Source organism: Pseudonaja textilis, chromosome 1, assembly GCF_049901715.1.
Source record: "Pseudonaja textilis isolate UNSWEBS1 chromosome 1, rPseTex1.2, whole genome shotgun sequence".
Classification (NCBI taxonomy): Eukaryota; Metazoa; Chordata; class Lepidosauria; order Squamata; family Elapidae; genus Pseudonaja; species Pseudonaja textilis.
Window position 1 is genome coordinate 25,884,530 of NC_141990.1, and position 14,219 is coordinate 25,898,748.

The 14,219-nt window shown below is 39.7% G+C and overlaps 1 protein-coding gene across 2 annotated transcripts in view; it reads left to right on the forward strand.

Annotated features, from left to right (window-relative positions):
- The window catches only part of EPHX2 (epoxide hydrolase 2), a 63,851-nt gene that overhangs the window by 14,459 nt on the left and 35,173 nt on the right, over positions 1-14,219 (forward strand). For both annotated transcript variants that reach the window (XM_026715943.2, XM_087929657.1), the window contains exons 6-10: positions 710-784; positions 1,604-1,699; positions 1,912-1,990; positions 5,692-5,726; positions 8,631-8,657. In XM_026715943.2, the coding sequence (XP_026571728.1) occupies positions 710-784; positions 1,604-1,699; positions 1,912-1,990; positions 5,692-5,726; positions 8,631-8,657 (312 nt within the window). The remainder of the gene's footprint in view (positions 1-709; positions 785-1,603; positions 1,700-1,911; positions 1,991-5,691; positions 5,727-8,630; positions 8,658-14,219) is intronic.

Sequence of the window (14,219 nt, forward strand, 5' to 3'; positions counted from 1 at the left end):
TATTGCCAGGTTTTATTCATGAAGAATAACTGTTGCTTTTTTACATTAGTGGCATCAAAAATATTGTAGTGATAGGGACAGGTTATAAATATTTAATGTCAGCTTTCCAAGTAACACACCCATTGAAAACAAACTCTGAGGCACTAGAGTTCCTCAAAGAACACTTTATTGGATACATCATTTTGGCACAGACTGGTGAAAGCCAACTTTGAGGTTTCCCACAGCTTTCACCTAAAATTATAAGTAAAAGTTTTCCCCTTCCCTTCCAAGTTACTGGTCACACTGTCCAATCCAGGTGCTGGCTGGTTGCTGGGTTACCAGCTCCTCTTTTGGTCAACCATCTGTGAGAAAGTCCTTGGTTTCCGGAGGAAAACTTTATTGTTTGGGCTACAAAACCCCATCTATTTTCTCCCTTCCATTGTTGTGTGGCAACCCTGAAGCCTCAAAGATGGCTTCAGCCAGGCTCATTTCAGGGTTGACATTTAAAATAAAAACACTTCATTCAGTAATGAACACGCTCTCTGCCTGTTTTCAAGTTGAATTCCTAACATCACCCTTGATTTTTTTTAAAGGGAAAAACTTCAGTAATGGAGAAAAAATCCTGTTATTAAACATCGTAGAGATCAGTTGCTAATCACAATAGATCTCCATCCTGAGCAAACTCACGGTGGTGCTTGAAATCTCACTGGTTTAATTATCTATTCCACAGCTTCTTGACCAGGAAGAATATCTTCCTTCAGCATGTGAGCCCCAGGATGTGGCCCATGGATATGTAAAAATCAAGGTAATGATAGAAGGACTATATTTAAAATTGATGTTTTGATTGCTTTCAGTGGGGGAAACAATTCTGTTTATTGTAATTTGAACATGTAAAAATGAAACATCATTTTAAAGAAGTGATTGGACCGCCATTTGTCTGAAATGGTGTAGAGCTTCTGGCCTGAGCAGGGGTTGGATTAGTGGATCTCCGAGGTGCCTTCCACCTCTGTTGTACTGTTCTGTTCTGAATCATGCGTTGTGCCTTAGTCATTTCATATAGTGCAAATAGCAGACTCAAACTCACCCCAAATAACTAGCAAGACATGGCCTCAGTCAGCTTGTTTGCATCTGTCCAGATGGCATCTAGCTGAAAGCAAGTCTTATTCTCTATCTCTCTCATGCTCTTCAGCTCAGCAAATGCTTTTTCAACTCACCTCCCTTTTTACATATAAATAGTGCCATTTAGCTGGGGCTGTAATGTTCTATAAGAGAGAGAGAAAAATGCCATTTTGCTGCTGTTATAAAAGCTAAGTAATAACTCCCATTTGCTTGGATTCATTCTTTGACTTCTGCCACTGCAGGTACTGTGTACCTACATTGTAGGTACAGTAGACATTGTACATTGTCTTTGCGGGACAGTGAATTGCGATCATCTATTTATCATTTCCCATATGGTGATTTTAAGTAGGGGGTGGAGGTAGGCCTTTGCTTTGCATATAACTGTTTCCTGTTTTTGTTATTACCCCTGCCCTACTTTTTAACAATTTACTCTGAAGTTTAGAGATGTAGTTTCTTTTGCCTTTGATAATTAGAACCCAAGCCTTTCTTCTCTTCCTGTCTTTAGCCAGACACTGAGTTGCACTTTGTGGAGATGGGGAGTGGTCCAGTGATTTGCCTCTGCCACGGATTTCCAGAGTCCTGGTTTTCTTGGAGGTTCCAGGTGACACCGTTTTTAAACCTATTTATTCCTAATTTGCATGAATGCCAAATTGTGGAAAAAGTTCAATTTACTTGAAGGAAAAGGAATATCCCTTTCTCATACATAATATATGGCAGCTGCAATGTTTACATGGAAGTTTTGGGTTATAGGAAGATGGGCCCACATTACCTGTGTACCCAATAAGGTTACTTTTGTCTTTTTCTCCATGTTAGATTCCTGCCCTTGCTGATGCTGGCTTCCGTGTCATTGCCTTGCAAATGAAAGGCTATGGAGATTCTGTGGGTCCACCAGGTACAGTGTGTGTGTGTGTGCGTGTGTCACTTGTTAGTTGTTCTTCACTCATGACTTCCACATGGGATTTAGCTATACAAGAGACACCTTACAAAGCAAAGAAATCACGGTAACAATTTAAAATGAATGAAAGTGAATTACAGCAACATGGATCCCTTAATCTATTTAAGTCTGTTCTAAAGACCCTGAAATCAACCGTTTTGTAAGGTCCAAGAGACGAGCAAAAAGTTTACATATTTCCTAACTAACCTTCGCACCCTCGTAGTTTAAATCTTGCAATTCTGTTTGCGTTTTTAAAGCTTACATATTTGGCTTCATGCAGTAAACGTTATCTGTAACTGATAGCAACTCTCAAAGGTCACAAGCCAAGACAGGCATTTCCCAGCTCTACCACTGTAAAGCCAGTACGGTGTAGCAGTTGATGTGTTGGATCAAGACTGGGAAAGCTGGCTACAAAAGCTGTGCTGTATGCAACCCAGAGTCACTTGTTGTAAGATGGGCAGACATATAACATTTGATAAAGGAAAGGAAGAAAATTATTTACCTTCAGGCTTGGAAACTCACTGGATAACTTTGGACAGAAATTCTGTCTCAGCCCAACCTATCTCAACCATCTTAAATTATTTAAGGAAAATTAATAAACAGTAGATATAGAGATGCCGGATTTTGAACTTTGTGTGTGTGTGTGCCATTTCCGTTTGCTGACTTTCTTCAATGCACAGGAATACATGTAGAGTAGTGCTTACCATTAGCCCTTTGCTTATGAATACTATTGAGCCCAAAATTTATGTTGCTAAGTGAGACAGTTATTAAGTGAGTTTTGACTTATTTTCCTGTTGTAGTTGCTAAGTGAATCACTACAGATGTTAAGTTAGTAACACAGTTAAGTGAATCCCTACTGACTTTGTTAGAAGGTCGCAAAAGATGATCCTAAGGAGCTCAGGATACTGCACCAGTCTGTTGCCAAAGATCTGGATTTTGATCACATGATCATGGAAATTCTGCAACTGTCATTAGTGTGAAAAGCAGTCATAAGTCACTTTTTTTCAGTGCCATTATAACTTTGAATGGTCACTGCTGTTGTAAGTTGAGGACTGTCCGCCTAAGACTGGAATCTTTTCCCAAAATAATAGCCTTGACTGTTGAGAACCTAAGTCAAACAAGGCTTCTTGAACTGCACTCAGCCAGCTGACCGTCAATACACCCATCGTAGAGTTGTCATAGAGGCAAACTGAGCCTATTTCTACTTGGGTCATCGCACCTTAAACTAACTGAAGCTTTGAATAGCCTACAAGGGCAGCACTATGTAGAGCGGGGGTGTCAAACTCAAGGCCTGTGGGCTGGATCCATGGTGCTTCTGCCAATGAAAATAGCTCGGGAGGGCTGTGCGCTCCCAAGCTCCGTTTTCACTGGCAGAGGGTTGCAGGAAGTTGGTGCAGCCAAAAATGGAGCTCGGGAGCCCACTTTCTCTGGCAGAGCACTCAAGCTACCACAGGTGCTCCCGACACGAATGATGTCAAGCTGGCCATGCGCACCCTGGCCGCCCGAGGTCAAACACAACTCTGATGCATCTCTCAGTGAAATCGAGTTTGACAGTGCCGCTAATAGCTTCTAAAAATGTTAAGCCATGTGCTACAAAGTAGAACGAAGCAGCTAGCTGAATATTTGGCATAATCATCTCCTTTTAATGACCCCATAATCCTTTCCGGGATGGAGTCTGAGCAGTTGAATGGAGCTGAGTGTTTACTGGCCGGATGCCTTTCCTGTCACCAATGTGGAGTTATATTCAGCAGATATATTCTCATCGTACCCAGAGAGAGAAATATCTGCCTCTATGTAGGATCAAACTCACAGCCTCCTGATTGGGAGGCAAGAGCATCACTGTAATGTTTGCTATAAAAGCTTGTTGCTCCATTCTGCCATTTTTGATATACCAAACAACAAAACCCCCAAATCAACACTGCACTTGAACGTGATTTTTAAAACAGTTTACTGATTTACCTGCATTTTATATATGTGCATGCTACTTTGTTGGTCGACACAGCTAGGGAGAGCTTATAAATAAACATGACATTTTCTCATCGTACTTAGATTTGTAATCCTCTCATTACTGAAACGTCAAGCATTATTTTCTCTGACTATGTGTGGGCACGCAACTGTGTGTCGGTAAACAAGTTCCAGTAACAGTCAAATAATTCAGATGTAGTTAATTTTTCTTTTTATATTGTTTGCAGAAAAAAAATCTAGGCTCAGATTGTATTTATATTTCACATTTCAAATTGTAAGATCCTTCTTGCTTTTGGATGCAAAATTGCTCCGGGATTTTCTAGGCATAGTGCCCCTGACTTCTGGCCATTCACCGTCTCAGCAGCAGTGGCAAGAGTTCCAGTCTGAATGTTGTCATTTCATTTCCCATGCTGCTAGAGTGATGACATGTAAAGGATATTGTGGAAGATTAAAATGGAAGGTTGACACAACTGGGCCCTGAGTGGAGAAAAGACATTAAATTGCCCTGAGCAGGTGACAGTAGAGAATACTTATGGGTTCTGGTGGCTACTAGCAATGCAGAGGGCTGACATAAATCCTTTGAAGCTTGTTAAAAGTACAAGAACAGCTTGCTTCTTCATTTCTCTCTCCCCCCACCCTTTCTTCCTTAACTGATTATGTTCAGAGTTTCTTCTGAGTACATGTCATATCCCAAGGGAAGCTGTTGGGTCATCATTATGCAAGATCCATGATCCCCAAAGGAATCTGATTCTAGCAATAATATTGTTGTCTCAAGAGCTTCAGGGTGCAAGATTCCACACCAGGGTTCTTTTCAATAGCCCAGAGATAAGGTGGAATTCAAATGGTCAGTAAGTTTGCTCTGTTGTTGGAAAGTTCAATTTGATTTTATTCTACATTTTGGTAGAAACTGTCCTGCTGGCTGAAACTTCTAGCTTCAATAGTAAGATTGGCATTTCTATTTTGCTAGAGTCTGTAATTTCCCTTTTTTCTTTTCTGAGTTGTCATGGGACATGAGTGCTCATGCATGTAGACTTTTGGATGGGCAGGAGAGAGAGGTAAGATCAAAGTAATGACAATTCCAGGAGTGATGTGTTCTAGGCTTGGTGACTGGTGGATGGATCATTGCCTTCTGCCAACACAACTAAGAAATTGAAATGCTCCTTGGGTGTTGTTCATGTCCCGATAGGACAAAACTTTTGTTTTTCTACTCTGGCGCAGTGGTTAGAATGCAGTACTGCAAAACTACTTCTGCTGGCTGCAGTTCAGCAGTTCAATTCTCACTGGCTCAAGGTTGATTCAGCCTTCCATCATTCTGAGGTGGGTAAAATGAGGACTCAGATTGTTGGGAGCAATATGCTGACTCTGTAAACCACTTAGAGAGGGCTGTAAAACACTGTAAAGTGGAATGTAAATTAGAGTGCTATTGTTAATGGTATAGTGAATATTTGAAATTGGTTTTCCCTAATCTTGATTCAACAATCTTCTATTCTACCATACAGAGTATCCTTCCTATAGTCCTGTATGAAAGTAACTTCTCTTCCTTATGCAATCTACAAAAACAAGCCCATCTGGCGTGTTAATTTGAAACTTTTTAAAGGGACATTACACACATGAAGAAGCCCATGGCAAGTCTTGTATTTTAAAATAAATTTGTGGACATACAGTGGCTTTAATAATGCCTGTTTTTGTTGCAGATGCAGAAGCATATTCCCAGGAAGAAATTTGTAAGGTAGGTCATGATCTTCAATAATATACCCTTCACTTATAATGACTGAGATACATTCAACAACATTTATGGTATATCAATATGTAAAATACAGAAAAGTATTTAAACCAACGAAGATCAACATCAATACAGGTAGGCCCCACAAATAGATATTCAGCAACTATCAGAAGTTAAAATGGCATTGAATGAGGGGAGTTTATGATCCTTCTATTGCAGCATATCACATCTTCACAGTCACATGATGTCATTTATCATCTTTACTGCTGTCTTCTAATGTGAAAAATTAATGGAGAAGCTGATAGGAAGTTACAAAAGGTGACCGCGTGACTTCAGGAAGCTGAGATCACATGAGATTTACCTATTGATAGCAACTGGGACTGCTGGAACTGCCCAGTATGCATCAATATGGTCACATAATGTCATACTTTACAATCATGTTGCTTAACAATGGAGTTGCTGCTCCCAATTGACATCTGTAAGCAAGATCTATATTCAGGCAACAGAGTATTCAGTAGTGAACAAAGCCATGGGAATATGACTGATGTGTTAATCTTCAAGTGTATAACTTCCATGTATATAACTCATAGTTTTTTACATTGAAGACAATAGCAATCGGGGGACCTGATGTTCCATCACTAAGCAATGCAGTCGTAAAGTATGGGGATGCCAGGACAGCAGAACTTCAAGGTCCAACTGTAATGACCATTCATTCAGCTTTGAATGGTTACTTAATGGATGGTTGTGGGTTGAAGAGTATCTGTACACTACAGAGAGGAAAGAATAGCATTCGTATGCTAATCCGACTCAGCCTGAAGTGGTTTAATGTAGCAACCAGACCATTTCATACTTCTTATAAGGCTATGTTGGATCCACGAGAAGATGCTAATATGATGCTGGTGCTATTGTTGTAGTTATTTAATGGCAGCAGTACTGTGATTATTATTATAGTAAAAAAAATCTGGTGCATTTTCAATGAGTTCTAGAGACAAAAGCAGATAAACTGAAGCTTTAGTGCAAATTCTAGCAGGACATGGGATTTCCAGAAATAACAGCAATTGTGGGAATAATAAAAGTCAACAGAACTTTCAGGATAAAGCTTCTAGTTTAGGTATATATCAGAGGTGTCAAACTCAAGGCCTGTTTGCCGGATCCAGGAAATAGCGAAGGACTGGCCTGCAGTGCCTCTGCCAGCAAAAATGGAGCTTGGGAGAGCCACGTGTGGCCCTCATCGGCCCTGTTTTCAGCTGGGATGGTATCCTGCCACCCTCTACCAGTCAAAATAGAGCTCTGAGCTCATCTTTTGCTGGCAGAGGGCTGCAGGAGGCCACCCTGGCTGAAAACTGGGTGCAGGGGGTGGGCACACACAACCCTCCCTGAGCTCCATTTTTGCTGGCAGAGGGCTAGCAAAACAGCCTAAAAACAAAACAAAAGGAAAAATGTTTCCCCTTTTGCATTTGAGCATGCAAGAAGGAATAGGAAAGAAGAAAGGGAAAGAGGAAAGATAAAGAAAAAGAAGGAAAGTTGGGAAGAGAGCAAGGAATGAAAGGAAAAAGAAGGGAGGGAAGGAAAGGAAGGAAGGAAGCAAGGAAGGAAGCAAGGAGATTATAATGAGAGTGAGGGAGGGTCTGAAGGCAGTCCTGCTTTAGCACTTGGCCACCACAGGTACCCCCTACACGAGTGACATTGAACTGGCCATGCCCACCCTGGCCACGCCCTCCCCCCCCCCCGAAGTCAAACACAACACTGATGCGGCCCTCAATGAAATCGAGTTTGACACAGTCAAGTTTTATATATCATGGCCCGTTTATTTTTTAGGAATTGAGGATTATGAAATAAAAAAGTTACTGCTTTTTCCTAGGTTGATATATCACATCACATGGATTCTTAGTAATTTATACTACAGGAATTGTAACTTAGCCAGCTTTTTCTCCTCCATATTACCAAAGCTGTTTAAAGCTGAACGAGAGTGATTTCCTTAAGTCACTTTTTAAATTCTGCTAAAAAAATCCACACTTCAGAATTGTTAGTTCATCCAGCTCTAAAATATTGATTTCCTGAACATTTTAAATAAGTGTGGTGATTTATGTGAGAATTGGTAAGATTATAATTATGGTTTTGGAACACAACGTTCATGGACAGCATTCTAACAATGAGATTCCTTTATTATACTTTTGGTTGCAAGGACCATTAAGCCATTTGATAGCAAGTCAGGAAATGCAATGCCTACACATATAATTATCTTTCTGCTTTCTGTTAAATCAGTATTAAGGAATCTAAAAGGCCCATATATCTTTTATACAGTATGTGGCATTCTACAGTCCAGAAGGAAGTTTCATTCCATCATTAGAAAGAGCCTTTGTCTCCATGCAGACAAGGACAGGGCAGTGAGCAATTGCATTGGGGCGGGGGAGGGGAAGAGTTAGTAAAAGATACAGGTTCCTACTGAAAGAGTGCCCCCACCTACCCTGAACCCATCTAGACCTTGGAAAGTTAGAAAAGCTAAACTTCAACTTGTAAAGCATCCACACTTCTGTCAAAACACAGTGGAGTATGATTCAGAAGGTGACCAGTGGGAGACATAGGAAAATGTCATTTCATATACTCATGGTGTTTCAGGTTTTGAGTGAATAAGATACAGTGTCTACCCTAGGTAGATTGAATTGGCTGCATGCCCAAAGTGTACTACAGTATTATGATCTGCTAAAATTCAACTCTGATGGAGTACAAATAGCATTGAGAACATGCATGATGTTGTTTGTGTTCCTGCTGCTCTCAGTCTGTGTCTACCTGGGCTGATCTAGGATGGACTAAGCAGTAGAAGACAAAATAAGAGGGTTTTTCTCAAGAACTTGATGTCAATGTCTGACTTTTATTTTTTTTTGTTTTTTTTTTGCTTATTTACCTCAGGATTTGGTGATCTTTCTGGACAAAATGGTAAGTTAGGCTGGTTTGTGTCTTACAACATGTATTATCAACAAGGTCATACCATCCCCTAGGATATCATAGTGCAGGGATGTCAAACTTGTGATGTCATGTTTTCGGCACGTGACGTATTGTGACTTTTCCCCTCTTCGCTAAAACGGGGGTGAGTGTGGCCAGTGTGTGACACATCTGGCCTGCGGGCCGCAAGTTTGACACTCCTGCCCTTTGTATTTGAGTCTTCAGTGTTCAACTGACCACAGGTGACCAGCTGTGTTACATCATTTCATCTCCACATGACAGAAACGAGGTTCTAAAGATGAGAATGTTTCAATAACTAAAGTTCACCCTACGTATTATGCAGTGGTGTCTTAGTGGTCTAGATCCTTAATTATAGAAACGAGAGAGTTCTTGAAATGAGATTTATCAGCACAGCTATGTCCCCTGCCAAAGTGTCAGGAAAAAATAGTACATTTTCCCCAATTTTCCTGTGTGAGAATCTAATTTTCTCTCAGTGATTGATATTGTCTCTTACCTATTTAATAGCAAATGCATCCTCTGTCAAGAGATGGGTGCTTTATGTTCTTTTTTATTGCTTTTAAAATAGAGATGGGTGCTTTATGTTGGAGATGGAAGAGTCTGTCAGCTATCCAATAAAACATACGTGCATTATTGCTTTCTGCCACAGTTGGACCATAACTAACCTCTAGGCTTCTTTGACTCAGATTACCCTGATTTCATCCTGACATGCAAAATGACCTGATGCTGACAAGGTGGGCTAGATGACCTTAATAATCCTTTATTCAGTCGACAGCAGCCATGGAGTTTGATTTTCAAGGTGGAGATTTGGGGACATCTTAAGGCTTTATCTGGCAAATGAAGAATTCCCATCAGACTTGGAGGAGGGGCTATGATTTGCTACCTTGTATGAAAATTTGTTTCCTGCCTACTTGCACATGGCACTGAAGGCTTGTAATGTTATACAACATAATACGTTTCTATAAGAACATACATTTTTGTTGTGACTCCGGGATTGGAATCTGCTCCGTTGGCAGATGTGAGCTCGAGCGAAGACGATTTGGCAGTGAAATTTGAGCCTGCATTGCTGAGTGATTCTGAGGGCAGCCAGGATAAGGAAGTGGACTTAGTTATGAGAGACGAACCTGATTTATTGGAGGTGAATTCCCCCGAATCTCCCTCTCTGATTATACAGCAGCTGGGAACAGTTAATCAGGAAAACGTGTGAGAGGTTTCAAGTGCGGAGGAGGAGGGGTTTGAGGGATCTTGGCTTGACGTGAGAAATAGACGGAGATTGAGACGTCAATCTCAGTTGGGAAACAAGTGTCAAGCCAGTGATTAATGAGACTGACACGCCCCCTTTAGGGGATAAAAGGAAACGGATTGGCTTGAGAAATTTGCCAGAAGCAAAGTGTCTTGTTAGAGCGAAAGTCTTGTGAAGATTCTCTGAGGCACTGTGATTTATAGGCACTTCAGGTTTGCCAAACATATCGGATTTACTGCTGAGGACTGGAAAAACTTCAGCAGCTATTTTGGTTGGGGTTTGTTTTTAGTTGCTTATATTTTGGAACTTCAGAATTGTGATTGCTCACCTGTGGAAACAGGTGAAGCATAACACATTTTTATATTTAATTTGCCAGCCATTTGAGATCTACATGGTTATTTGCTTGTGTGTTTGTAACTAGCTGATTGTGAGCAAGGCATTACTTTCTCTGTTATATTATTGTCATACGTGAGAGATAGCAAGGAAATGAGTGCTTGTAAAAACAGGGAACGGACGTACCAATTCTATAACTCTTGCATTCGTTCTAAAGAAGTTCTTTCTCGTCTTCTTAGTTTGCAGGACTTTCAATGAACTATTAAAAGTATGAGACTTTCTTAATTCTATGCAAATAGGTTCTCTTTTTTTGGTTTGTTGTTCTATAATTGATATCTCACCATATTCAAATAGTGGGATAAAAGATGGCTCACAATCATAAAACTAAACAAATAAAACAAAACAGTTAACCACCATAAAAAAGAACTGTTAAGCCCCCTTTATGCTTCCATAAATTCATATTTTAAAATAAAACAAAGAATGAAATGTCATTTTGATTCAGAAATTTAAAAAGGCTAAAAATTTCATTTTTCATTCCCTGTCACAAAACAATCTTCACTGCCTTCCTAAAAGATAACTCTGTGGGGCCGATCTGACTTCTTGGGGGACTTCCATATAACTGACAAGGCCTGTTTCTAGTCTCACTTCATAGCCATGTCATTGGGAAAGGAACTACTTTCCAAGCTTCCTCTCCCATCCCAAATGCACAGGACAAACAGATTCAGTTTGAAAGTAACAGCCTCATTGGTAAATGGGAGCCAAGCCATGTAAAAAGGCTTCACAGGTTAAAACCAATACTTAGCATTTTATTTAAGTTTTGATTTTTTTTAAATGCAATTTTATCGATCACTGGTACAATGCTCATTAAACTAGTAGCAAATCCCTGAAGCTGCTCTTACCCACCAGCATTCTGCACCAGCTGCAGTTTCTGGATAGTGAAGTGTGTTGTGATTATGTGTTAACAGTAAAGTGTTGTGGTTATGGCTGGAGCTGATGCACCTCAGCTCCAGCCATAGCTGGTATGGGAACTGATTAATTGTGGAGATATTAGTTGCAAAAGCTTTTCTATAGATGCTAAATATGAAACCATAGGAACAGAGACTTCCTGTGGCTCGGGAGAGGTGGAGACTGTGGGTCACATACTCCTTCGATGTTACTTTTACACAGAGATTAGGAAAAAACATATTCTGCCAACAATTGCTAGGTATCCTGACTGTATTCGACACTGCTTATCTCCAGTGGCTGCTTAAGGATGAACAGTCCATAACTACACTGCAGGTGGCTAGATTCTGCGCAGCAGCACTGGAGATTCACTGGAAACACGTGTCTAATCCACCATAATTATTTTATACAACAAATGTGGCAAACCCTTTGCACTGCTTATTCCTTTCCCCTTTTGGTATTAAACTGACAACGGGCCACCCAGATTGCAATTTTAGACTATATATAGTTGACAGAGTGGATTTTATCATGGATTTTAGTTGTTATTTATTTATTTTATACTAGAACTTTTAATTGTACATTTACTGAGTGTTTTTATTTGTTCTGGTCTCTGATCTATGACTGTAATAAACTAAATTGAAATTGATTGAAATATGAAGCAATTCAGGTTGGTGGATCTTGAGATGTGAGCTTTTGGTACAAGAACTGTACAATATTTACAATTTCCATGCAGATGGGCTGTTGTATTCTCCACCAACTGCAGTTTCTGGGCATTAAAGTGTGTTGTGGTGATGCAGGCTCATGGTGAGGAGGATATGAGTTACTGTCACTGTGGCTATAAAGGGCTAGAGCTCATGCATATCATCAGAAGCTAATATGAAAATTGTCTGATTAATTGTGGCAAAGGCTCTTCTGAAGGTGTTAAATATGACACAAGTCAAGTTTTTGAGTTTTGAAATGTGGGCTTATGGGTCAACAGTTGTACAGTAATAACGGTTTTCCAGACAGACTTTCCATGCAATTATGTTTACCTTATGAAACGGTAATGAGACATAACCTGGTGGAGTAATGATAATATGATTTGGATAATGTCTGAGCTAGTTCTGGATTTGTGCATTTAACTTAATTTAGTTAATTTAATATAATTCTATTTAATTAAAAGGGCTAATGCATTCTAACTGAGAAGTGGATTAATTCTTTCACTCCAGGCACTTGAAATATGGCAGTCCTGTGTCACTGACCTTTCCTGACAAAATGGCTTCTTTTATTTTACCCCTGACAAATGGTCTGTCTCAAGCAGAAACTAAAGAGAGAGGTCATCAGATCAGCACCCTGTTGTTAAATAACAATTCCTCTTGTAACCTTTCTGGGAGCATTCATCTGTCCTGACAATATAATTAGGATTATAATTCAGATTGCCCTATTGGAGAGAAAGAATCAATTTGAGATTTATTAAAAAGGGATAGGTACATAAAGGAAGAGTATTTGAAATGCTGGCAACTGATTAACTGAAAGTTAATGTCAGCAGATTTTTGTTTTTCTGCTGAAGCTTAAAATCTTTTTTAAAATGTAGAGCAGCTTTTTAAAAGTTCTATTCTACCCCAAATTTCCATTTTTCTAAATTAAAAGAATAATCCATACACAGCACTTTACAGGTACCTCTGCTAAAATCTTCAGAATTGTTATCTTCTCAAACTAACTCTTAGTCTAGGGCAAGGGTCTTCAAACTTGACATCTTTAAGACTTATGGACTTCAACTCCCAGAATTCCTGAGCTACTATGACTGGAGGAGGAATTCTGGGAGTTGAAGTCCACAAGTCTTAAAGCTGTCAGGTTTGAAGACCCCCTGGTCAAGGGCAGAGGTGGGGAACGATGGCCCTTTTATGACTTGTGGACTTCAATTCCCAGAATTCCTAAGCCATTGGCTGGCTCTGGAATTCTGGGAATTGAAGTCCACAAGTCATATAAGGGCCATCGTTTCCCATCCCTGTTCTAGGGCTTCATAGAGGCTCCCTCCACAGGAGCAAGATTTATTTGAGAGAAATTTGCACCAGATGCTCCCATCTTGGCTAAAGAAGTAGACTGTTGAAGACAAGTGAGACCCTTGTGAATGTGTCCCTGTTCAGAATCTCTCATCAAAGAAGGGTCAACTCTAGAGGTGATATTCAGCAGGTTTTGACCACTTCTGGAGAACTGGTAGCAGAAATTTTGAGTAGTTCGGAGAACCAGCAAATACTACCTCTGACTGGAGGTTTTACAGTATCCTTCCCCTGCCACACCACCAAGCTATGCCCACAGAACCGATAGTAAAAAAAATTGAATCCCACTCTGGCCAACTCTGTTGAACTTCAAATGCCAGTTGAGAATATTTTTAGACTTAATGTTCTATCTTATGTATCCCTTATGGTAATATTTGTTTGATTAAAATTCAGCCTCTTTATAGTAAACGCTCTCCTATTAAAACCCATACATCTGTGTACTGCCTGTATTTTATTCTTTGGTAATGAAACAGAATACTGTATGATTTAATGCTCTATGCATAGAAAAGACAATCCCTTTAGTCTATCAGGCAGGAAACAAGCTTGAGAACTTTCCTTTGTGGTTTTTTTTATTTACAAAGATTTTTTTAAATATTTTTTTTCATGGAAATTTCTACCTGCTGCCTAAAGTAATCCCAATCTGGAATTGTTTACATTCAGGGCACTTGGCTTTTACAGTACTACCATATCAATGCTTTCTAGCATAGTTATCATTATATATTTTATATTGTTTCTGAACAAATACAAGCAAAATCTGTATTCAATGAGACATGTAGACTTTTGTCTTTTTCAGTAATGGCATACTATTTGAGTGGCTAGCTGCTTTTATTCTGGACGGGGGGTGGGGAGAGAATAATTTGTATTGAAGAGAATAATGCCTTTTATTTGTATGAAGTAGTTGTGGGTAATATAATTGATATAGATGCAGAGTGTTTTATGCAGAGTCCTTAATAAAAACTGTCTCCTTTGACAATCTCTTCA